The sequence below is a fragment of the Anopheles stephensi genome, chromosome 3 (genome assembly GCF_013141755.1).
Source record: "Anopheles stephensi strain Indian chromosome 3, UCI_ANSTEP_V1.0, whole genome shotgun sequence".
NCBI classification, from domain to species: Eukaryota; Metazoa; Arthropoda; class Insecta; order Diptera; family Culicidae; genus Anopheles; species Anopheles stephensi.
The window spans coordinates 84,369,119-84,395,528 of NC_050203.1; the positions used below are offsets into that span (position 1 = coordinate 84,369,119).

Sequence of the window (26,410 nt, forward strand, 5' to 3'; positions counted from 1 at the left end):
TTCAAATAAGCTCTAAAAAAATATTCATTTTAAAAATAATTTTCATCACTTCGAACACGCAGCACAGCATCGTTCGAACTGCGAATTCGAACCAAACGCACACCGTTTCGAGTTTCGAACGACAGCACTTCCGAAAGCAGCCGTTTTTCTGGGGTGTGCGCGCGTTTACGTCCGAATCCGGTACTTCGCCACTTTCCGTCGCCACTGTGTTTGAGCCGCCATTTTGAGCCGCCATTATGTGGCTTTCTGTAAAATTGGTGGTATCGTGGTAAATTACGTGGTACGGTTACGGATGCGTTTTTCTCCGATTGTGACGGTGGTGCGTGAATCGTGACACGATCAGCATGAACTAGCACGTCGCGGGTCGTGTTTTACGTCCCGTCGGACCGCTTGGCGGACCTTGGAAGCTTGGAAATTTTCGCGTGTTTTTTTATTTGCCTTCCATCCATCATCCCTTGGCAAAAGAGGGAGTTTTTCATCGCGCACACATATACACATACGTGCGCGCCCCCCCCCCCCCCCCTGTTCACCGTCGTCCGGGTCGCCCTCCGTCGCTCCGGCCTCTTCCCACCACCCCGGGCCGTCGTCATCGTCGTCGCCTAGCCTAAGCCAGCACCCATCACGCTGGCAAACGCGCCGTACGACGGTAACATTTTGCCCGGGCTGGTAGCGCGAGTGTGAGTGAGAAGGCAACAGCAGTATTGAAGCAGCACGGCGCACATTCTGCTCGTTTCGAGCTGCAGGAGCCAGCGAGCGTGCGTGCGAGAGTGAGCAAGAACGAACGCAGTGAGTGAGTGAGTGAGAGCGAGAGCAGGCGCTAGCAGTGAAGTGTCAGTGGTGGCTCGGAGCACACTGGTGTGAGTGAGAAAGGGCGCTTGTGTGGTGTGGAGTGTTTTGTGAGTTCGCGCGCGCTTGCCTGTCGCATTTAGTGAGCAACATAAGAAAAGCAGCATTAATAGCATTGGAGCCATCATAATAAAATCACGCGTTTTGTGTGGTGTGATTTTGGGGAGCAATAGCAAAAACCGTCTCCTGTACGAGGCGCACAGTGTACGGTGGTGGTGTGTGCGCTCACAAGCTTCCTCCCAACAAAATCGCGCGCGCTGGCGCACTAACACACACGCACACCCAGCCGTCGTCGTCGAGTCCCCGCGTAGCAGCTTCCTTGTTTGTTCCCTTCGGTAGGGATTGTTTCTTCCTGTGGGCTGTCAGTGTGGAGCGGGTAGGTGGTGAGCGGTGTGCGGTGTGTGTGTGTGTTTGCCAAAGGGAAGTGAGGGAAGGTAGCCAGGAACGGAGCGTGAGCGAGAAAGAGCGGGCACGAGCGCGCTTCTCATGAGGAGTAGAAGAGGGAAGAGGAATCAAAGCGAACCAGCAAATTGAGCGCGCGGATCGGTTCTAGGTTCACCGAGCGAGTGTGTGTGTTTTGGTACGTGCGTGTGTGTCTGACTGGCTTCAAGGGAAGACGCCGCTGCCGCCGCACGACTGGCAAAAGTATCAAAAGCGGGCGAACAGAAGGAGCAAGCAATCACCACCCCAAAGGGCGCCTCGAACGCGAGAACGAGACCCACTGCCAGCAGAATCCTAGAACGAAGGGGCAACGGGGTACGGGGGAATCGAGCGTGCAAGCGGCAGGCAGGCAGAGGAATCAGCGAGCGAGATGAGCAAATCTCGTAGAAAAGTAGGAAAGTAAAGCAAGCAAAAAGGCACGAAAAATAACAACTCATCTCGACGAGTGAGCGGAGCAGAGCAAGACGAAGGGATAGAGAAGCGGCTGGTGGCGAAACTAGAAGAAGCAGAAAGAACACGGATGGTGTAGCAGCAAAAAAAAACCCCCCCGGTGGTGTGGCATCAACCCCCCGAGCGAGCTGCTGCTGCACAACACAAAAACGGCAGCAAAACCACCATCAAACACGACGGGCCGCAAACAGAACGACACGCTGTCAGCAAAATGTCGAAGCTTTCGTTTCGGGCAAGGGCCCTCGATCCGTCGAAACCGATGCCGATCTATCTGGCGGAAGAGCTGCCGGATCTGCCGGAATATTCCGCAATCAATCGAGCGGTTCCACAGATGCCGAGCGGCATGGAGAAGGAGGAGGAATCGGTAAGATCGGATCACGTCCCTTCGGCTGGTTGCTCTGTCGATTGGTTTCTGGCTCTATTGGTTCCTCTTTTTATGGGGTTTGCGCCGTTTGTTTTGGTGCTGTTTGAGTGAGTAGCGAAATAATCGAGCGCACCTCGAAACAATCCGCATTTCATCCGGGAAAAGGGTGAAAAACAGGAACGGTTTTATATGGCAGGAAATCGTGTGCTTAACGGCAAAACAATAACAAACAGCGCCATCGATCATTGGCACCGGTGTTTAGTGGAGTTTGCATTGCGTTGGTGTGAAAGAGACCACATGCGACCGTGCGTAGCAATGAGTGCGAGCGGGAACACGTGCGAACGCATTTTTGTGTGTTGTGTCACCGAAGAAACAACAAAACATGCATTCTGCTACTGCTGTTTTGTTTTTGTTCTTGGTTGTATTTTTCTAATCGTTGCGTTCGAAATTTGCTGCTTTTATGAGTATTGTTTTATCAAAATACCTAAATTCGTTGTGTTCATATGAAAAAAGCAATCAATGATTAAAATGTGTAAATTGAATGCTACCGACCCACAAAGGTCAGTGTGGCAGAACGAACGCAAATGATTTCAGAATGTGTTATTTAAAATAGTTCCAATCCAAGTTCGCTGTGTTGCCCGGTCTCTATGGTTGCTATTGTTGCGTGTGTGAACTGAGAAAACGCAATTAGTGTGCTCTAGTAGTTTGTTGTGAGGCGATGTGTGCAGGAACCACGCGTTTGCGATTTGTTTATGTTCTATAGCAGGGGTCTCCAAACTGTGGTCCAGAGAGAACTTATGTCTGTATTGAATCATTAACAAATGTGCTTTAAAAGCTGGGAAAATATCGGCTAACGAATAGCCGGAATGTTCGTAAAAAAAAAATTCTGAACATAAGCATGGACAGTTCTGATTAAAATTTGTTTAAAATGTCGTTAGTGAATTGCATTTTTCGCGACTTTTATGATTGTTAAATTGTTTTGACGTGGATTAATTTTTTGATTTGTCGTGTATTTATCAGGAATTTTAGAATGTGAATTGTCATGTGAATGCTTCTTTTTATCTTAGTTTTAGTTTTGATTGATAATTCACGTTCAAAGTTAAACGTTCACGTTAAATATACAACACTTGAAGTGGATAGATAGTAGCGCCTTCGAATCCCATTCAGACCATCCACCTGTATGAGGCATTGACTGTTCAGTTCCGCGTAATATCATGATTAATACACATCACAACAATAACCCAGCCCCAGATCCATATAATTCATGAAATATTGCATTTTGTCATACAAAACGATCTGAGTGTCAAAATACATTTGGAAACCCCTGCTCTACAGTTATATGCTCCATGAACTTTTAGTTATAGCTTTAAATCAGGGAGTTTATTCAAGCTACTGGGTCAAGATTAGCTATTTAGGTGGATTTATTATCATACAGAAAATCATCACGATCGAATTGACGATGTAACGAACACATAGATTTGCCATAATCCGATGATTTGTCATAAGTGGAACCACTAGACCAGAAAACCCCGCAGAAAACCTTCAACGGCGATGATGTTTTTCTAAAGTTACTAATCAATGAATTGTTTCTCCACCATGCCACAACCAACAGGAGCATCATTTGCAGCGAGCAATATGCACCGGACTCATCATTCCCACGCCCGAGGTGTACGACTCGACAGATTCCGAGTTCTACGACAAATACTACCCGCCCGACTACAAACTGCCCAAACAGCTGATCCACATGCAGCGTAAGTAGAAGTGTGGTGATGGAGGACGGCATTTCATCACACATCTGCTAACCTCACGTACAGGAATGTTCTCCCCATCTCTACGGCCCTTTTTGTGCGTTGTATAAACAGGCGATCAGTAGCAATGCTCATGCCTTTTGGATCTGGAGAATGTAAACAAGTGAACTATGGTGGAGAAGACACCCTTCCTTAAGGAAATGATCGTGCTATAGACTCTATTTCAACCTGCGATCATTATTCTATTCCTAACTTTTACTAGCAAATAATCTACAAGTGTTAAACATGTTTGTTACATGACACAGCCTGTTACCAACCCAGCTTCTCGTAAAAATAGAAGCAGTTCCTTCTTGTTCTCCAGCGCAAAATGTGTTTTGCCGTTGCGTAGCACCAGCTGGAAGCTGAGATCATTTTCCATCTTTATGGTCTGTTCGTGCTTTCGGCAGAATCAAGATTTGGGATTGCTGCTTGAGTCATCAATCTTTTGTCTGAGCTGCTGTTAGTCTTACTTTCGCGATCACGTAATCCTCTAACCATTCTTTTCAATACCCCATTTCAGCACTCAACCTCGAGCAGGACATACCGGATTACGATATGGACAGTGCGGACGAGGTGTGGGTTACGTCGCACGAGAAGAAGCTCGATCTGGATCCGCTCAAGTTTGAGATCATGATGGATCGGTTGGAGAAAAGCTCCGGCCAGACGGTGGTCACGCTAAACGAAGCCAAAGCCCTATTGAAGCAGGACGATGAAGTGAGCATAGCCGTGTACGATTACTGGCTAAATAAGCGGTTAAAATTGGTAAGGAAAGCGGATCGCCTTAGTTAGAACAAAATATCGCTAAATCGCTTCAATTCTCTTATCTTTTAGCAACATCCCTTGATACTGTACGTGAAGACGGAAAATCGAGGCAACATGACACCGAACAATCCGTACCTTGCGTTCAGGCGGCGCACCGAAAAGATGCAAACGAGGAAAAACCGCAAGAACGACGAGTCGTCGTACGAAAAGATGCTGAAGCTAAGGTACTAACACCGGTGGCGATTCGATGGCAAAACACGAACACACACACACACACACACACACACACACACACACACACACAAAACAAACCGCTATTTGTTGGATGGCATTCATACCTTGGGACCATCTTATTGGTCCGCACTTGTTGTTGCATTTTAGGCGGGATCTCTCGCGGGCAGTGACGCTGCTGGATATGATCAAGCGGCGGGAAAAGCTAAAACGGGAGCAGTTGCACCTGAGCATCGAAATCTACGAGAAGCGCTACCAAGCGCAGGATTTCCATGGTCACCTCCTGTCCGAGTTTACGTCCAATGCGACCCGCGTCACGAGGTACGGAGCGTACGGCATCAGCGTGGCGCTCCATGGCGCTAAAACCTTGACTAATCCTCGTTTTTCCGTTTCCCTCTGCTGTGCTTCCCGCTACATTTTCCCCACAGACCGGCCTTTGCTCCCATCTACACCAACCAGTATGCACCGTTGGCTGGGCAGGGTGTGGGCCAGGGAGCGAACGCGGTGGGGAGTGCTGGCGCGTATCTGAACAGTGGAGGCTCCTCGTCGCAGTACGAAGCGCACGGGACGGGCAGCAGTGGCACCAACAAGCGTGATAATGAGAGTCTCAGCAGTCGGAAGGAAAAGCGGCAGTACAAGAAGCGGAAGCTAAAAATGCAGAAAGACCGTGGGTTGGCGAGTGGTACGGGTGGCGGTGGTGGTGGTGGTGGTGGTGGTGCTGGGGTGACTGGTGGCCGAGGAGATGCTGCAGGTGGGTTGAATAGTACGAGTGGGCTCGGAAGTTCCGGGCTCCATCATCATCACCAGCAGCAACCGCATCAGCATTACCACGGATCGATGCTGGGAGGTGTTGGTGGCCGTGGTGTTGATGGCACCGTGGTTGGCGGGCATGGAACGGGTAAGCAAAGCGACCTCCTTAGCTGTCATGGAGTTGTACGAATAATTCTCTCCTTTTCTTGCTTCTCTTCTAGATCATCATCATCATCATCTGCACGGGTCCGGCGATCATGTAGTGTCGTCCGACGACGAGGAACTGTCGAATCTGCAAGGATCGTCAGCAGAAGAAGAGTACGCTTATGCATTCCGAAGAAGCAAACACAGCCAATATCACAGGGTAAGGGACACGTTTCGAAGGTCCTTCCTCGGTTTACTCATGCAAATGCTCCCAAACGCTTACAGCCTCGCGCGGATGGTTACGGTAACTGGCCATGGACGTCCCGGGAGGAAAACGGTTCGGCTGATCCGCGATATCGCTTCAACCTTACTTCCTTACGATATCCGAGGTAACGTTCACACATGATTTACACTTTAAGGGTGAATGTAGTTCGAGAATGGTTTCTAATACTCATTCTTCTATCGGTTTCTCTTTTTAGGCCCCGTTGTATTGGTTTCGCACGAAGGCGTTTGGGTCGCGGTGGACGTGTCATTATCGATCGGATAGCCACCGATTTCGACGATCTGTGGTCACGGTTAGACTACACGATCGTCGAAAGTGAAACGATCGCATCGCTAAACACGTCCGAGCCAACGAAATCCCGCGACGACGCGAAGGAGGAGGAAAACAATGAACCGATCGTTATACCGTGCCGTCGCCGGCAGATCGAGCGCACGGCCAGCGTTAGCAGCAACTGCAGCAACACCAGCAGCGGTGCAGGTGTCGTTGTGTCGTTGAAACCTCCGCCCCGCTTACCCGCCATCTTTAACCATCAGAACCCGCCGTTAGTCAATGGGTCGGACGGGCCGCCGGTAACGAACGGCGACGGCATTACGCCGCGAACGATCGTGTTCTCCCGTCGGAAGCTTGTTCTGAAGCAGGAACCGGCGGCAATGAGCGATTGCGAATCTGACGGTGCGCCGGAGATTCAGTTCCTCACTAGCATTGGGCTGATGAACAAGACGGAAAAGGAATCGGCGGCGGCGGCGGCGGACGAGCTAAGCGGGTTTGCTAGCACAAAGCGCCGGCTACGGTTTGATAGTGAAGAGCGGGAGGGAGAGAGTGGTGAAGTGACAAAGGACGGTAGTGGTGGTGGTGGTGGTGGTGGTGTGTGCGATGAAAGGACATTGAAAACGGATGTTCGAAACTCAGATTCAATTGTGATAAAAAGTGAAGACGGCACCGGCACCGGTACTGAGCTGGTGGTGATGTCGACGGGTAGGATAAAGCAAGAACCGGACGCCGGTGGGGCGGACGGTTACCAGAAGCCGAGTGTTCCCGTCGGGGAAGATTTTGAGCAGCTGATAGACAGTGTAAACAGCAACAATCACGCTCGGACACGGTTTAGCGTGACAACAGCAGCGGCCACCACCGAAGCCAGCAGCAATAGTATTAGCTCCGCAACGAACGATGTCAGTGCGGTGCCGAACTCGTCGCAACAATCGCACGCGGTCAACCAGGCGGAAGGCGGTTCTCCGTCGCGATTACACGACGCGACGCCCGAAGATATCAACGCGGTGTACAAGGATCTGCTGAACGACATTCAATCGAATTGGCTACACTTCCGACCGAAAACGCCCGAACCCAGTCAGGACGATCTGTTAACGCTGGACGGCGAAGAGGACGATATGCTGGAGCATTGTCTTGGTTTGACCGATCGGCATCGTATTACGCTCGAGCTGCAGTCGCTCGATGAACAGCTTCCCGGGACGATCTTTTCCCCTGCGAAAGGGACGACTTTATCTTCACTGTTCCGTACCGCACCGTACGATTTGGACAGTTTGATCGAGCCGCATCCCTTGTCGCTCGCGGAAGGTGACTCGAGTAGTGGGGCGAAGGGAGCAGCGGCAAGCCCGACCGTTGAGGTTAAGCTTGAAACGTCCGGATCGTCGGCCAGCGGTGAGAATAACCTAAGCGTACCGTCCGAGCTGAATCTAAGCTTGAACGAATCGAGCGAAGATAACGAGAAGATGCTGGACAACATTCTGCAAGAGTGTGCGATCGACGATCCGAAGCAGCTGCACCAGACGAGTAACTTCTGGAACGGCATCCTGGACGATGGCGTGCTGAACAATCTCGAGACGGGTGCAGGCGGACAGACGGAAGACGAACCGATGGTGGAGGAGAACGAGTCGGGTGAGGCGCGGACGGCGGACCTGTTCACGTCCAGTTCGGCCAAGATCGGGTATCACTCCGAGTTGGTCGGGTATGGACGACCGGCGGGAGCTGCGGATCGGCGCACAAGCAAGAGCAAACGTCGGAAAATGCTTAAGCGTTGCAGTTATCTCGTGGGCAGCAGCTACTTCTCGGTGAAGAGTTTACCGAAAGAGGAGATCTTTCAACCACTGCTGGACGCGAACGGACAGCCGATCATTCTTAGCGATGGTGTGGATCTGGACTCTTCTTCGGTTGATCCGATGGCGGCTGGGGAGCAGAACGAGCTACGAGACGCCGAGGACACGTCGATGCAAAGTGACTCGCTGCTGCAGTCGAGCGCGCTAGGGGGGGGAGTAGAGGCAATGGAGATTAAAATGGAAGAAGACGCTTCAGCGTCGCTGGCGGCGGCAGCAGCAGAAGAATCCGTCCCGGGTGAACCCTTGATCAAGCTCGAACCACCGGAGGAGCAGGCGACTTCTGCTGCGAGCGATGCCGGAAGTGGTGGTGGCTGTGATGCGACACTGCTGGGAAATACTCCCACCACGGTTCAATTTCTACCTCACAACAGCACCACCATGGCGGCACCGGCCGCAACCACCATCAAGCTGGAACCGTTCAATCACATCAGCCAAATCGCGGCCCGCAGCTCGACACCGGACGGCGCTCGGGTAGTACCGACCGGGTCAACGACGCTTATCCCGGCCACGATCGTCGTATCGCAACCGCCCTCGTCGACGGGCAATGGCTCGGCCATGTTTCAGACCACCTCCGGGACAGTTCCGGCCGTCGTTTCCGTCTCGCTGCAGCAGGGCAGTTTGCATCAGCTCGTACACACATCGTCCGCACCGTCGATGGGCGCCGGCACCACCATGCTCGTGATGCAATCCATTCCATCGGTCCAATCGTCCCCATCGGCATCGGTCGCCGGAACGCCGACCTCGTTCCTGCTGAGCAATGCGGGCAGTAACACTGGCTCAATCCTGGTGCAAACGTCCGCCTCGTCCTCGCTCGCGAACAACGTCGTCCAGTCGGCTTCGGCCTCCTCCGCCAACTCGCTACTGTCCGCATCGGCCCCGATCGTTGTTACGGTGCCACCGGCCAGCAGTAGCGGTCTGTCGGCGGCTGCTCAGCCAATAAGCGGCACCAACACGGTCGTATCGATCGCGACCCCGATCGTTGTATCGTCAGCGTCCGCCGCATCCCTCGCTCAGTCGATCGTGCACGCACAGTCCCAGGCAGCGGCGTCGGCAGCTAGCAATAGCGCGAGCTCCTCCAGCACTGGCGGCACCACGACCACCGCACTGAACAGCTACATCGTTCAGCACAATTCGACACCGATCATGCTTTCCCATCAGCAGATGCAACAGCTAGCGAACAGTGGCGGCGGCAATATCGTTACCGTCGGTGGACAGCAGGTCGTGACGACGAAGCAACATCATGGGGAAACGTTCGTGCTTACGCAGACACCGCTGAAGAAGCAAATCAATGGACCGTCCGATGGGAACAAGAATGCCACCGCCACGGCTACCGGTAAGAAATTGAACTGTTAGTCATATGAAGCGGTCGGGAAATCTATCTTCAGTATGGACAAAGCTGGTACGGCTAGCAAATCGCCCCCGTGTTAGTTTTTATCAGTTAATCATAAATTGCAGGGTTTTCCCCCATTAGTTTAACGATTTAAATGTTACTCGGTCTTTTATTTATTTTTATTTGGCTTTATCCATTGATTGGTTTGAGTACAATTTTGACATTTGAGCATTAAAAATGATGATTTTTCTATTACCATGCCGAGACTTTTGTATAATAATGTTTTGTCCTTGCTCTCCCTTTCCAGTCAACGCGCAAAACATCAACAACCAAAAGTTCCACGCACTGTTAAGCCACAAGCTGGGCAGCAAACCGTCCGATCTGAACAAAAAGCAGCTGGAAATGATACGCAAAGCATTGGGTTCGTCGCAAAAGATGTTTGTCAAATCGACCAACCACGGGCAGCAGCTGCACGCCGGTACTGCGAGCGGTAGTGCCGGTCTGGCCGGGCACCATCAGCAAACGTCGGCCCAGCAACAGCCGCAGTATAACGTGATTCACCAAAACTCGCTCAACACACCGATCACGATCGTGTCCGCCCAAAGCCCCGGCCAGCCGACGCAGAACAAGATCATACTAACGTCGTCGCCCCACCTGCTGCAGCAAGCGACGGCCGTTGGTGGAGCGACGGCTGGCCAGCTGATCGCTGCCAGCCACGGAAAGATTCAGCTAACCACCGTCCAGCAAGGACAGCAGCAGCAGCAAACGGGCCAGGTGACTACCGGACCTGCCGGGGGACAGATTCTGACACTGGATCCTACCGGGGGCCAGCAAGGCGGTGGTGGTGGAGTGAGCGGTGTGCAGCAGCAACTGAAGCTCGAAAAGAATCGCATCCTGTACAACATCAAGAACAGCCGGGGACAGTTTCTTCATCTCAATCCCAAGATGGTTAACATCATTCAGCCGGTGCAGCAGCAGAAGATTGTAAACAGTCTCACCATTCAGCAGCAGCAGCAAGCGCAGCAGCAGCAGCAACAGCAGCAGCAACAGCTGTTACACAATCAGGCTGGCCATGGTGGGACGACGACGATTCTCAGCAAAGGACAGACGGTTCAGCGCATCCCGACGGTGAGCATTCGCACCCAGCAGCAGGCCCAACAGCAGCAGCAGCAGGCGCAACAGCAACAGGCGGCACAGCAGCAACAGCAGACAAACCTCGTCGATATGGTCGTGGTGAACAATGCGAACAATATAAAGTTTATTCAAGCGGCAGCATCGGCCGCAGCTGCAGCCGCTGCTGCCGGTGGCGGCAACGTGGTGAACAACAGCACGGCAACGAGTCGCGTTAATGCCGTCACAACCGCGTCGGTCGGATCGCTGAATGCTTCTTCCTCGGAAAGCGGAACTAGCAGCGGAAGTAGCAGCAGTGGTAGTAACTGTGTGCAGCAGGTGGCAACAACACTGTCCACATCGGTAGCGAACAGTGTGAACAGCAGCAGCAGCGTCGTCGCGGGAGGATCGGCATCGTTGGCGAACAGCAGCGGGGGCAGCGCACCGGTATCGGTCGCGACAGTCACGTCTACGACGGCGGGAACCGCTGGAACGGTGGTCGGCAGTGGTGGTGGTGGTGGTGGTGGTAGTAGTAATGGTAGTGGTGGTGGTAGCGGTGCCGTCACCGGCAGTGCTGCCAGCACGAATCCTTCAGCCAGTATAAACATTACCAATAGGTGAGAATCGAAGATCCAGCTCAGTAGGTAACTGTTACTGTATTTTAACTTATTGCTAATTAATGTTAACGTGTAGGGCAGGATTAGGGAACCTCCGCTTTCGTAACGCGAAGCACACGAGAAGTTTTATTAAGCAAAGCTAAGGAAGGGTTTGTGGATGAACCGTGAAAGACACTTAATAAGAAGGGTAGATAGAAAGGGGGGGTGGGGGAGAGTGAGGAGGATCAAGCGAATGCAACTGCCACATAAGAAGTGTCCCAGAGAAGAAGAAGAAGAAGAAAACAACAACAAACAAATCGGTCAACCGTTGGTTCAAGAAATGGTCAAAATGAATCGTGTGCGGGGGATGTACAATCGTATGACGATCGTATCATTTCATTTTGCTTTCATTTATTTATCCATTTTGGCATTTTCGTTTCCGTAAACTAAAAAATCCGCCTGCTTTGGTTGTTTGCAATGAGATTTGTATTATTTGACAACACACACACTGGTTCGGCCGCTTCGGTGTGTCCCGCACTTGCAAGTACATTTGCGAATGTTATCTGTGATTTTTGATTCAATTATTGCAATGATACTGTTGCTTTAAGCTGTGGGCAGACTTTGGTTCAAATTCTTTTATTTAATGATTTGCAAACAGTACTGGAACGTGTGCACATGGGAGGCGGGGTGTAATTGGAAAGGTGGGGGGGAATGGAGAGCCACCGATGGTTGACCGATGGTTGACCGATGGTTGAAGATCGGACAAAAGCTTTACAATACAAATCGCAGTGAGAAGGCCGGAGTACGACGAGTAGCATGAGAGTGGAGGAATACGGAGCGAATGTAGAAGAAAGGGTATGTACATTGCATGTGTGTGTTCTACTGCTCTAAAGCCACATGCAACCACGCTTAGTTTCTATTCTTTTAATTTTCTAAAAGAATAATATGCTAATCAGTAGAGAAGGAGAGCAACAACAGCAAAAAAGCCGGGTAACAGCGGCAGCACACACGAGATCAACCGGCACGCAACACGGGCAGTATTTCTTGTGCACCATTTCTTATGATTTACTCTACGGCTGGGAAAGCCGGGAGAGAACGTACACATAGGCGCTTAAAACTCTCCCCCCTGTTCGAGCACACTATTGTTGTTGCTGTCGTTGTTGGCGGGGTCATCAATCTGCTGAACCACTCATTTGCAGCACAAGGTTCGACGAACAAGAAACTGTGTATGTGCGCGCGTGTGTGCCGGTTGTGTCGTTGTGTTGCTGGCCAGCAGAGAGGTGGTCTGTAAAAAGAAAACAAACAACAAAGCAAGAACACTAAGTACTGTAAATAATTTGTAGCTTTAACAAATAAACAATTAGCTCCTATATACATATAAATATTGTAAGTAACAAGTTGTACCGTTTAAAAGCCGGCGCGGGAGTCGGGCTCGGGGAAGGAAAGCACACGGCAAGCGAAGAAAAGCGAGAGTGGTGTCATTCTTTGTTGAATGCAATAAAAAAATGAGCAAACAAAACAGCTACTACCACACCTTTACTACACTCAAAACGAAACAGAATAAAAGAAAAAGGAAAAAAAGCAAGAAGCAAAGAAGCAATTCCAAGCAGAAGAACGAGAAGAAGGTTCGGTGAGAGAAGGAGAGAAGAAAAGCAGATGAAAATACGGAAAATATATGAATGCAACAAAAGCAAATATGAAGCAATGAAAAACTGGTTGGCAAGCAAAAAAGCATGAAAAGTGAAAATACAATACAAACAGGAAGAGGAAGTTACACCACAACAGAACAAAAGCAAAAACCAACCAAAGCTCTATATTGAACATCATATAAAATTTATCAAATTTGCACGCGTGCACACACACACGCAAGCCCAGAATATTCTCCTCGTTCGTGTGTGTGTGTGTGTCTTCTGTGAGCAGTGATTTCGAATAATCCAATTAACAAAAGAGAAAAAACAGAACAATTCAACAGGTCGTTAGTGTATTATCTGAAAATTTTTAGTTGCCACACACACACACACTCACGCCAGGCGGTTGCCATAGTGATGACAGTTTTCTTTTCCACTTGTGTTAACATGTGCTGACGTCAATTTTGCTCCTTTTTTGCGTTTCCATTTCCCTTCTTTTCCTTAATCCACTTTACTTAAATAGTTTGTTTTACTAACGCGATTCGCTCCCTTCCGTTTGTAGTTTTGTATGTGTGTGTGTGTGTTTTCGTTGTTGTATGTGTACCTCGTATCATCCAGCCTCTGCCTGTCTGTCACTGTGTGTCTGTGTCCTTTTGGTTTGGGTTTTAAATCTTCTCTAGTTACTGTGTCTGTGATGTCGTGTTTCTTCTTTTCGGATTTTGGGGAGTTGTGTAAAGTAAAAAACAAAAAAACACAAACGAAAAGCAGATAAAAACTAGGTAGTATTAGGGAGAAATTTTACGAATATATCGTGCGCTACTACTGATAACAAAATAAGAAGAAGAAAAGAACTCTCGTTAATAGTAATAGTAATAAATATGGTAGTAAATTTATGACACAAAGAACGCTAGTATCGAATATAGATTACATGACTGCGCCATAACAGGAGTAAGTAGTAGCAACACAAACACACAGTGAAAAACACCTTCGAAAACGCTTACGAAACGATTTAGGACTACGAATTCTACCTACACACATCACGGGTCACACCTCGGCAGCTATATACCTTGATCCGGACGTGTGAAGCGAGCAGAGTAGTATGCCGTTGGCCAATACTTAAATTCCACACACACACACACACACACCTGGAAACTTCTACTTCTACATTCACAAGACATTACCCCGTAAACAGTACGATTGCTACCGACGATCTACTACTATTATTATCCTGAATAATGATACTATTACTAATACTACTACGACTACTACTACAACTACCTACTACTTCGGCTAGTTCTCCCTTCACACACACACACTCCCTCTCTCGCTGTGAAATGCAAGGGAATGTTGTTTTGTATCGATAGTAACTACTTAAATGGCAAACAGCAGGCAAATTTAAAACGAAGCACTACTGAGCAGCCACAAAGATGGTGGAAAACAATTGTTTTAAATTGTTTTTCTTTTTGCTGTAACATCCTTACAGTGTTGTGCGTGTCTTTTTGGAATTCTACTAATGTAAGTGAACCTGGCAAAAACAAAACAAAATTTCCAAACAATACTTCTACTTACTCTTATTAGTGAAATGTGAGTGAATAATGCACAAACAACTCACGACGACGACGATGACGACGATGACGAGAACGTCCTTTATGCCAAATTGCTGCACAATTTACATGCATGTACTCCCTCCACCATTCCCGGAAGTCATTGTTGCACCTCTCCCTTTCCTCCCCGATCCTCTAAGTGGTTAAAACAAACATGGTTGTCTATCGGCTATCGCTTTTGTCTCTGCGCGGATGTGCTCGAATTAGGGATGTGCTTTGTTGGTTTCCTTTTCCCAATATTTCGAAGGACCTAAGTTCAAGGTTTATTTTCCCCTTTTTGCTTATTAATTTCCGTATGGTTAGTGCCGTACAACAAAATAACGTTCGAACGACGCCATTTTTGTTGTTATCTATTTTCTATAAAAATCCCGAAGTACATGTACGTGTGTGGTACATAAAAGTGTTAAGAAAGTAGTGAAAGTACGTTATAAGACACAGAAAACCATACACACAAGTCTGGTTGGAAAGGAGAAGAAGGATAGTTGTGTAGTAAGAGTGTTCCGTTCGCAATGCAGTATAAGTGGGTAGCGTCGAATCTACTGTTACTAGTGAAGAAGTGAAGCGCAAGGTGTGGAACGTGCTGGGTTAAACGAAACGTGAAGTAAAAAAAAACCACAAGAAAACAAACAGAAGAAAAAAAACGTTTGGCAATTCGTAATGCAATAAGCAAACATTGCAATAAAATGAAAGACGAACGAAACAGGAAACAGTTGACAAAGACAGTTGGAAACGGAAGGCGCAAGCACAACACTACAACAATGGCAACCAGACAAAAAAAAACAAAAAGGAAAACGCAAGAGCGGAGTGAGATCGAAACACGGGTTCCCTTCAACAAAACAGAACATGAAAAAAGGAAAAAATAACAAAAAAAAAGAAACAATTGGAACACACACACACACAAATATATATGTAATATGGTATGTAAAAGCAAGTAAAATCTTAATGACTAAAGTGAGAATAAGAAGTGAAATATTGTGGTCGATAAAGAGAGCGAGCGAGAGAGATAAGTAAAGGCACATTAAACTACAGAAGAAGCAAAGCAAAACCAATAGTAAGCTCCATCAGGATGGCAGAGACGATGCATCAGATGAGGCACTCACAGCAAGCAAATGCAAGTATTATCCTTATGAGATGAGAAACCAATAAATAAACGAACGACAAGAAACAACAAGAAGAAATGAAAAAAACAAAACACGGATCAACGACCTTTTCGATTGGAATTGATGTATTGAGAAGCAAGGATCACAGTGACACTAACACTGGTTGCTATGACAGCTCAACGTTCGGTTCGGACGCGGAACACAACAACAGTGCTGCTGTTGTGGAGTTTTCGGAGCTACTTAGACACTGTCTACTAGATGACTCTTCGTTTGTGGAGCCTCCAGTCGCCTATAAGCCAACAGTAAGTATACGCATACACCCTGATATGTCACTAATTAAACGTTTATTTTCTATTTTAGGTCAACTAGCGCTGTTTGTCAATTGATGAATCAACGTACGTTGTGCTGACGTTCGACAAAAAAAAAAAAAAAATGGAACGATATCTTATCCGCTTACCTCACTTTCATCTACGGAGCACAGTTTAGCGCGCGTAATCTTATCTCTCCACACTGACTCCCCCTTGCTAGCGTGCCGGGTCCGAAGGGAAAACGCATCATAATGCGTTGACTACGGTTGTTTTTTTTTCGCCTGCTTTCGGCGTGAAATCGGAATCGGAGTCAAACCATTATCTACACAGCGGAAGGCCCGGAGGGTTTGTTGTCACCGACGCGACTGCAGACTTATCGAACGCAAGGTAAGCCAACGCCAGTGTGGTTTGTGCGCGTTGTCAAGAAACAATGGTGGATACGTTGGCTCGGAATGTGCTGCTAGATGTGGAGCAAGCGTTGACACTGTTCGAGGAGCTGACCCAGAACGGTAACGATGGTACGCCGCGCGGTATCCTGTCGGCTGTGGTGCACAAGCTGTGCGAGGAGGAGCTTGGCCATGTGCTGGAGATAGTGCGATTCTTGCGGCGATACTATCAAGCGAAGACGGAACATACGGAGCACCGGGTGCAGACGCTGCTGGTGGGCATTGAGGAACTGCTGCGGTACCTGGACGCACTGGTACCATGCATTCCGAAGACGGGCTGTACGCTGCTCGTGTACAGCTTGGTCGATGAGGTGTTTAGCAGTGGGGCGGATTTTCTCGACCTGGAAGAATCCCTACAGCGGGTGGTCAATTTGAAGCACTCGCTGGAGTATGTGGTGCGTGATGTGGCGTCCGCTATCGCCCAGCCCATGTCCGATGACGATCGGCACAATCTGGCGGCGTTGTTTGAGCAGATATCGAGCGAACTGTTGAAGCGGCTGGTGGACGAAGCGTACGCCGACTGTTCCGAGGGTCTGCTGCATGTGTGTGACTTTGTGGAGCATCTGCCGTGCATCGATCATCAGATCATTGCCTGCCAGGTGTTGTACCGGAGGATGAACATGGATACGGGGAGGTTGCGTGTTGGCGCGACTGTGCTTGCCCACCGCATCCGGAAGGTGATGCGCTACACGGACTTTGCACGGGCGAAGCACGTCGGTGAGATGCGAAAGTTGAAGCTAAAGCTTCCGGAAGGTGTGTACGCGATCACTTGGGGGTACGTGAACATTGCCGGTGCACAGTTTATGGCACCGAAGCCAAAGTCGGAACGGATCGGGGAGCTAAAGTGTAAGCCGGCCGGCTGGATCGAGACGTGCAGCAAGGCGGCAAAGCACGAGTTCCAGACGGACGACAGGGGGACGAGCTTTGCGATCAAGAACACACACACCGGCCTGTTTCTGACGGATGTGGACGGTGCGTTCTGCTACGTGGAGACGACACCGCCCGACCGGTGGACGGTCGAGGTTATTAAGCGCGGTGAAGATGTGTGGTACAAGATTACGAACCGCCGGACGGGGAACTCGCTGTTGCCGGCTGGCGAAGCAAGGGTCGGCATCGACGACCAGTGCGATGGGTTTAATTTGGTCGATTTTAACGAACGGTCGCTGGTGGTGGTGCAAAAGTTTGAGCTGCAGCGTAAGAAGGCGGCCTGCAATATGCAGTAGATGTTGAAGGTTGAAGAACTAGTTGCCTAAGTTAGCTGAATTTGTTGCAGTTTCCCATTAATCTATAAGACGACATCACGACTTTAAGAAATAAATATGTGTACCTTAAGTGTGTTCCTGCTGTTGTGCCTTATTGGAGCTAGGTGTAAATGAGTTCCTCATCAATTGTTACACCAAAACGAGGAGAGGAACCAAAAAAAATCAAATTTTAACACTTCGTGACAGAAATAGAGCGAGAGAGCTTCTCGAATCGAAATTCGAATCCGAAGAATTGTTTGCCTCAAGAAAAATGTAACCGTATTCATCAATCGCATCGTTACTCCGGGAGGACCCTTTCGGCGTGATCTGTTTTTGGGGTGCAAAAGTAAGAAGCTAAAGCAATCGAAGGCAATCAATCTCAGCAATCCGAGAGAAGGAATGGATGTTTTTTTTTTGCTTTCTTTACCGTCCTTTTTCCTTTTCTCCAGTTACCAAGGAGATTTCACTTCACACTTTTCCATTTTCGGTTGCCTCCTCTGTTGACGATTGGCTCACCGGTTGGCTGGCTGGCTGGCTGGCAAATGTTAATCAAAGTTTGATAAAGAATTTGATCGTTTAATTCTATCGTTCTGCGTCATTTAACACGGGTTTGCAATAAAAAGTTTTTTCGCTTTACTTTGCCCTTTCCCGTCTCGGAATTTGGGAAAAAGGGGGAAAGGAAAAAGAGAATTTTTTTTTGTGATGTTTTATTTGATGTCTGTAAAACAGTTTGTTTTTAATTGTGTTTTTTCCCTGTTTATACTTAAATACTTCTTTTTAAATTGTATAACTATTTGAGGAGAAATAAAATTTCTGAAACCTTCACGACATTTGCATTAAATTTTAAACTCTTTAATTTTTTTTTACAAAAATAAATAAAAAAGTGGGATTTTTTCAACTCTCGTTGATTGCTTTCGAACTGAATTTTGTTTTTTTTTTTTGTTTTTTTTTTCTCTCCTTCCTTTCTTTGTGGAAGAATTTCTTTAATTTTTCTCCCTGATCGGGGACGGCGATTAGTTCCGCTTCCGATTGGCTTTATGTGTGGGTGTTTGTTTGTTTTATCTTCTCCGAATGTTTATTTTTCCGAGGTCAATTTTTCGGAAAGGGGAACGCCGCCAAGATTGAGAATAAAAAGAAGGTCTAATCTAGGAAGGTGTGAAAAGTCGCTTCTTTTTGAAGAGCAAATGTTGCAAAAGGTGCGAGAAATGACTGTTGAAGTTATATTAAAAATTAAGAAATTATATCCCTTTTTTAAGAAAATCTTGTGAAAAGTAAGGTTATGATTTTTATTAGTCATCAGTAGCATAGAGAAAAAAAAAACTAAAACATTTTATTTTTCATTCCAAAGCAATTAAAAAAATAAAGAAAAAAACACTATTCCCAATCTAAATAGAAGGTGACAACATTAGAAAAAAAGAGTAGTAAAATAAATAGAAAAAAGACCTTACTTTCCTTTTGGCGTGCCGTGACGAAAAGCGTAGCTAATGGGATTGCAATCGCAGCAACCCGGCAGAGAAGGGATGATGAGATCAGAAGTGTCACTCTTGGAAAACTGACTTTTCACGACCGGAAAGAAAGGAAACGCACTCACACATTCACACACACACACATTCCATCCCAAAAAAACGGAACGATGGTGTGAAAAATGTTTACTAATGGTGTGCATCCCCTCCCCCCTTCGGTGTTTGGTTTTTCCCCCGCTTCCCTACATGAATCAATTTATAAGCGAGTTTTCTTTTAATTTTACTCTCGCTTTATTTGCTTTTCTTCACGTTTGGTAATGTGTTGTTATGCTTGAACACAATGAAAAATGGGTTCTAGAAGCGTTTGTGTGTGTGACGTTGATCTGTTGCGTTGATATGTTTTGTGATTAGACTTGAGTGATTTACTCGCGATTGTGGTTTCGTTATTATCCTTCTACTGTTTCTTAATGACTTTTCTAATTAGTGGTTGAGCTTTAAGGTAAGTGTTGTTTGTTTTATTCGATTGTTTTGCATTTCGTTTTACTTTTTTTTATATCTGTCTTACATTTTTTTCTATCTATTTAGCAATTTTCCGTTTGGTTTTATGTTTTGAAGTATGAATTTCATCGTATTTTATCTTTTTCTTTGCGTTATTTGAATATTTTTTGTATTTATTTTCAATTTCTGAGAATTTCTCTTTTTTTTAAGACAATTTTCATTTGTTTTTTTAACTCAGATTGTCTATGCTTATCTTTAAAATAAAAAAGTCTCAAACAAAAATTCGATTTGGTGTCTTCGAGTGGACGCTTTCTTTATTTTTTTTAGCTCACAGCTCAAGAATGCCTGTTTTAGTCTCTTCTTCCATCCACAGCTCTTCCACCTTCATCACACTCACACAATCCCACGTACACCCTCGTAAAGTTGTGCAATTAATTAAATTTTATTTGATTAGTCAACTGGTGCGAACTGGATGTGCTTGCACGGAAAAGGCGAAAAAAAAAACAATGTATAAGCAACGAAACCCATTGGAGGATACCGGGACGGACACCTAAAACCGGCCGTCCCATCCTCCCGATGTGAGAGAATCCCTTTTTCTTCGCCCCCTCCCCCTACCCGTAATGCGATAATCTTCGGATGCCGAAAACAGAGGGAAGCCAGAATGTCCAGTCCAAATTATGCGAAGAATGCTCGTGACACGGTGCAATAATTAAAAGTATGTACCATCCAGGAATCAGGTGAGGCACAAAAGAAGATGCCGAAGAAGGAAGCAACAAACACACCTCGCACCTATCTCGCAAGAATTCGGAAAAAGGACACAGTTTGAGCCGCCTTTTTTTGGTTAGAAAATAAAAACAGAGACAAAAAAACAAATGGAACACGGGATATAAAACTCTCAAGATGGCGAACGGATGGCGCAAAATTTACGGGTTTTAATGTGAATGTGGAATGAAGAGAAAAAAAGGGGCGAAAAAAAAATAAACTCAGAAGGTAAATTGGGTTGACGTAATTTAGGGACATTTTATTTTGCTCTCGAAAATGAAAACTAATTTCGTAGAGCTTGGGTTTTGAAGGGTGGGTGGATGGAACTCAGCTCTTGCTGGCTTGGTTTTGTTGCTCGGATAGTTATGATTCAATTCGACTTTTTTTTTTGTCTGTTTGGTAACTTTCTGTGAAATAATATCCAATGAATTGATTAGGATACGAAAAAAGGGTATCGCAGATGGTAATTGAATTTCAAATTGAAACGAATAATATTTGCGTTCTTTAAAAAATGGTTGCAAACGGCAACGCTATTACATTCTACACTAGTGGAAATAATTATAATTTATTTTGATTTGTATTTTAATTATGACGGCTTGACGCCGTATTGTCAACACTGGCATGTGCAAGTGCTGACGAATTAAAAAATGACAAAAATATTTTAAAGACTTAACAAACAATTAACAAGGCATTCCCTCTCTGTTATTTGCCTCCTCCTGGGCATGCTCGGCTGAATCTAGTGTTTAATATTCGGCCATATTTAATATTTGTTTAAAACTCGGCTGGTAGTAATATTTTGAACTTAAAAAAGTTTGCCAAAATTGTCAGTTTTCCATAAGAAATCTACACTTCCTAAATTAAAACGATTTAGTGTCTCCAAAGCACAGAAAAAATCGATTTCTTGGAGCTAAACTTATTACTATTAAAAAAAAAAAGTTGCACCTTAAGATTTGGACTCTTGCTATAACGAAAGATTTTTTATCCCGATTTATTTCCTATAGAAATTATCATCTAAATGTAAGGACCCACAATTGAAGTTATACTTCAAAGAAATTTCATTAAATCGATCTCAAAACCTTTCGTATATTCAATAGATCATGAGAAGAATTGCCTCTGGGGCCGAACCATTTTGGTCATACAGTTTTCAGACATGATAGGAAAGGCTTAAAAAGTTTATTTTTTTCAAAGAATTGCGTCTTTTCTGTTTTAAATTCCATTAGAGGGTTATTTTCGAAATTTTAGATGATCGACCAGGCGAACAGCTAGTGACCTACTCGTTTAGCTTTACTTTTATTATTTAGTCTTCTAGAATTTTTACACGGAATTTGAATTGATAAATACATAATACTTGGCTTACAATTATTGCCATCAGTGTAGAGAAGCAAATCATAATTTGCGGAAACTATTCTCCGTAACAATCGCCTATTAAATTAGTTAGAAATTTTATAAAAAGTTTTCTTCATCATTAACATTAACGATTGAATCCTGATGCCTCTCAAAATCACCAGGAAAGTATTACGTTACATTCCATGCTTTCCATTTTTGATGAAACACATACCTGTCAAACCGATGTCATGGCGCACGGGACAATAATGATGATACTTAAACAACAACAACCCCTTTATGCCACACAAAAACGTAACACTCACATGGCGCATAGAGACACACACACACGCACACACTCAACGAACAACCCACCCTCATTATCGTTCGCAATGTGATGTGAAACAATTGCCGGGCGGACAAAAACGAGGAGGTGTCTCTACGGGAATTACCCTCTCGCGCATACTTCAATTGGTCGTTATCCCCAATGCAAAAAAAAAAAACAGAAACGGTTCCAACCATCTATTTAAAGTTTTGTTCCTCCTCTTGCCAGGAGGTTGGAGGATACATCGTCCGTTCATCTGCTTTCTCTAGGGCTTTCCCTCGGAATCGAGGTTTGAGACATACTTTATTATTTAATATCGCGTCGGTGCAAGACCCCGGGACCCGATACCCCGGACGAGAGCTGTTTATTTTAATGTATCGACCACAAATGGCCGAATGGAGTACCTCGGTGTCTCACAAACACAGACACACCCCGGGGTCGGCCATTCGTAACTCGGCGGAGGGGGAGAGAGCATAAAATTTCAAATCGGTCTATCGGGGAGCCGTAATTGTCGGTATGATGTGGCCAGTAATAGCTTTATAGTGAAATTGTGTGTTCGCCCAAATGGTGGAATATATGAGGGTTAAAAATTGCTTCATTCATGATGCTGCTGGGAAGAACAGTCCAGGAAAAGTAGTAGCAGTGGTGGTCGATGTGGCCAACCCGGTAGTGTACTATTATTAGGGCGAGTTGAAAACCACGTCTAGACAATTGTAGCTTGAGAAGTTGAGAAGAGGGGCAGGGCGTAGTACTGAGTGTAATTATGGTGTGGACCGGTGTCTTATTTTGTTCCTTAATTGCTCCAATCGTTTCCAATTGAGTGGAAGTTCGGTTACATCGTTGTACAATGATAGAGTTGTGTGTTTTGCTTCAAAGCAGCAGAAAATGCCTAGTAGCAAATAGAATCGCTTTACCTATTTGATTGATCCTTTTATCGATTTAATTATGTCCATTCTTTATTATGCTGTTTGAAGTGTTTCTGATGCACTGTGTAATGATCTATTATTGTAAAGTCTATTTTGTATGTTACTATGGACGATTTATATGACTCTCTCGAAAGAGCAAAGACGATGCCGTACTTTGCTTGTTTAAAAGATGAACTCTCGAAATATTTTTTACTGTGGAGAATAATTCCTCACAGAGTCCTCATAATCTGAGCTACGGTAAGGATCAAGTTACAGATAACCAATACCTCACGAGGTTTTAGAGCTGAAGGTCTATTTGAGCTACCTTGTGATCAGTAGTAGTTCATTTTAGGTTCATTCAATAGTTCATTTGCCTACTCAAAATATTCCTGTCTTGTGGCTAGTATCAATAGAATCCAATTTTGTGCCATTAAAACTCATTTAATTTATTTTTGGTAACATTCACTTACTTTTACTCAAATTGAAATTAAATGTCAATAGTGTGCGATCGTAGGATTAAGCTTCATATGAAGATCGTAGTTTTTTACTCACTAAAATATCTTCCAACTTCGAGCCGCTACAATGACTACAGCCTCTACCAGCTGTACGTTGCCCATCTATGGTGGGCTAATCATGTCATGAGAATGACACCGGACGACCTATCCCATAAAGTCCTTTTTGGCCGTTCACATGGACTCAGGAGTCGTTATAGGCCCAAACTGAGATGAAGTGATGGCGTTGATGCGTCCGAGAGAAAGGCCGGGAGACAAATGATTGGCAGACGACGATTGCAGCAGGACAAGTCTGCGAAGCGGTTGTAGCTTGAAGTTGTGTAAAGGACTCTGTACGCAAAGCAATAGCCCTGATGGCATGATCGCTTCTTTAACGGCAGAAGTCCTTAAGGTTGATCTCCTACTAGAAATGAGTGAGTGAGTAGCAATGTAAGTTGTCCAAACGACAACAATCCTGTTACTTTATACTTAACAAGCTTCGTAGTTTACGATGTCCATAGTTTCTCTGAAGCATATGGGAAAGCCAGCCCGCGAAAGCGAACAACGTGACTCATATTTCCATCCGGCAGCAGCAGCATTTAATGATCGTTGACATTACCACGTACGTACGTTAGCGAAAAAACCATCGTGTGACACCTTTTTTTCGGGATGGTAGTTTATGCGTGATCCTGCCCTCGACTGCAACAACAGGGCGGCTTATTAGCGCAAAATGGAGGCACAAACGGTTCGCGGGTCCAAATTGTCGCATCCAATTATGTTGGCGTTGATTGCCTTAAATGCTAATGATAACATCGGACCCAATTCGAGAGGAACGAACAACAGCCGTGCGCCCGAACCAGGGCGCAACATAGTCGTGCGTTTGGCCGCAACGCGACACGGCAGCATGTTTTTCGCGCCCGAATCGTGTCGTACTTCCCGGGATGCATCTTCGCGCGACACTCACCAACAGCAGTTGTCGATCGGTTTGGAAGCTTATTAATGTAAGCCTCATTATTGGTTCCGTGCTACAACGAAACGATGGAGCAACAGCAAGAAAAAACAAATGGGAGCATTCGCTGGGAACAGATGGAACTCTGGATGGAAAGCTGGATGGAAAAGCGTGTCCGACTGCTGCTACTGCTTCGGTGTAATGAGGAAAACAAAGCCGTGTAGTGTTTCGTTAATAAAGTGTTTGATCAGCAGCAGTTTGGTACGTTCGAAACAGCTTTTTGCTTTATTGCGCTGCCTCTTTGCCATTCATTATCACATTTGCATGCCGTGCCGTGGAAGAAGGCAAAAGCAAAAAAGGGAAGTGTAAATTGAAGCGGCGTGTGGTAATTAAAGGAAGAACTGTACGTGCTTTCGGGCATATTAATAACACTAATGAGGAACGGTTTCGTATTGTTGTGAGGTCTGAGATTTCGAAATGGGGCTGCCAGTTGCAAATTAAGGTTTGTAGCTTTTCAGCGTTGCTTTAGTCTAATGCTTTCGTACTGTAAGCTTCCGAAAAGGCATAATCGGTAATGTGCGACTGAGCAGCAAGCTTAGTTTTGGGTTCGAATCTGGTCTCCTGAGTAGTCTTAACCTTTATCAGAATTCCCAAAACCTCTTCAGTTACGAGTAATCTTAACTAGGGAAGGGAACCTTGATCTTTTATGCGGGAGAGTCCTAGGAGGACTCTGACTTGCCTGATGAATAAGTCATCATCGTAGTTACAAGTGTGGAGAAATGTCAGGATTCTTCAAGAATGACTTGGAATATCGACGGATCATTATCTCCTACCTCCAAGGATGGTGACTGTTTGATATTCTGAGGTTTATTGGAGTACGTTGGTGACCTCCCAGCCACTCGCGATAACTACACGATAGTCAAGGACATAGCGGTCCAAGGGTTTTTATTAGCAAAAGCCCTTCTTGAGTCAGGGTGGCAGCTAATCAAGAGCGCGTTAACTACCTTAAGGCTGTCTTTTTCGAATGCGGAGTCGTGGTGGACTATCATCTATGAGTCCTTAAAAGTGAAAGACTCCAAGCCAGACCAGACGTCGTTCAGGACCTATCAGCTTAAGGTCTTTTAAACTCTCTATCAAATCATTACTTTATTGATGGCTTTCAAATTCTAATTTACTGTAAGTGATGAAAACAAGCGATCATACGGTTGGTAATCCTCATCTATTTCCCGGCCAGCTTTGAGGATGCTATGAACACTCAATCGTTCTAGGGTGCCGATGAGGTCCATTTTAACAGGTGTTATAAGCTGAGATGTATCCTAAAGCAGTTTATTGACTTTTGGGAAAAGAAAACAAGAGGGAATAAATCTTGCGATAAAACCACACGATTACGACTGTAATAAGACTCAACGATCGATGTTCTATTGGTTTTCTGAAACCCCCTAGAAGGAATCTCATCCTCCAAAAACCACACAATTCACCCCTAATGCATCATTTACTGTCAATTGCACTTCAATCTCTTGCGGTCATTCTTTGAGATCCGCTCAGAGTCATCATCTAGAGGCCCTGTGCATCTCTCGACCATATCTCCGACGATCGTTTGACACCTGGATTTGAGCAGATATCGTTCGCCTGACAGGAACTCTCTACCAGCTGTGTCCCGAAACATTTTGCCGGAAGTAAACGACCCGCTCCGTTTGTTCGTTTGATTCTGTCATAACCTTTTTAAATCATGCCCAATCGTCCCGTCCGGGTCGCTGTGGTCTCTGCTAGCTCTACAGATCATTAGCAACCACAAATTGAAGCGGAGCGAACGAATCGACGATGCAGACCACGGTAAGGAGGATTCGGTAGCCTGCTCTATTTTATCATTCGCTTACCAAACGAAACATAAATCAATCATACACATGTTACCACACCAACCACACCGATCAGCTCGACCGGCCAGCCCGGCGAACGGGAATGGAAGACCGTAATGAGTGACATTAATGATAGTTCCGTGATTCTGGCGGCTCAATCGAACCGTTTAAGGGGTTACCGGCCTGCTTCCGATATGACAACTTCGAAATGACAGCAAACTGCACGCTAGCCGAGCACTCGGGTTGAGACTATCGAGTGGGGCTCGAGACTCAAATTTGCGCTAATGAACACATGTCGATAGGTTG

General features: G+C 46.1%; 1 protein-coding gene across 1 annotated transcript; it reads left to right on the plus strand.

Moving 5' to 3' along the window:
• Positions 1-181: 181 nt before the first annotated feature.
• On the plus strand, positions 182-15,310 carry LOC118513805 (serine-rich adhesin for platelets-like). The gene is made up of 10 exons (XM_036060008.1): positions 182-2,101; positions 3,714-3,852; positions 4,409-4,650; positions 4,720-4,874; positions 5,032-5,202; positions 5,310-5,779; positions 5,853-5,995; positions 6,061-6,164; positions 6,255-9,502; positions 9,807-15,310. The coding sequence occupies exons 1-10, from the start codon at positions 1,949-1,951 to the stop codon at positions 11,228-11,230; spliced, it is 6,249 nt and encodes a 2,082-aa protein (XP_035915901.1). The 5' UTR covers positions 182-1,948; the 3' UTR covers positions 11,231-15,310.
• Positions 15,311-26,410: the final 11,100 nt, after the last annotated feature.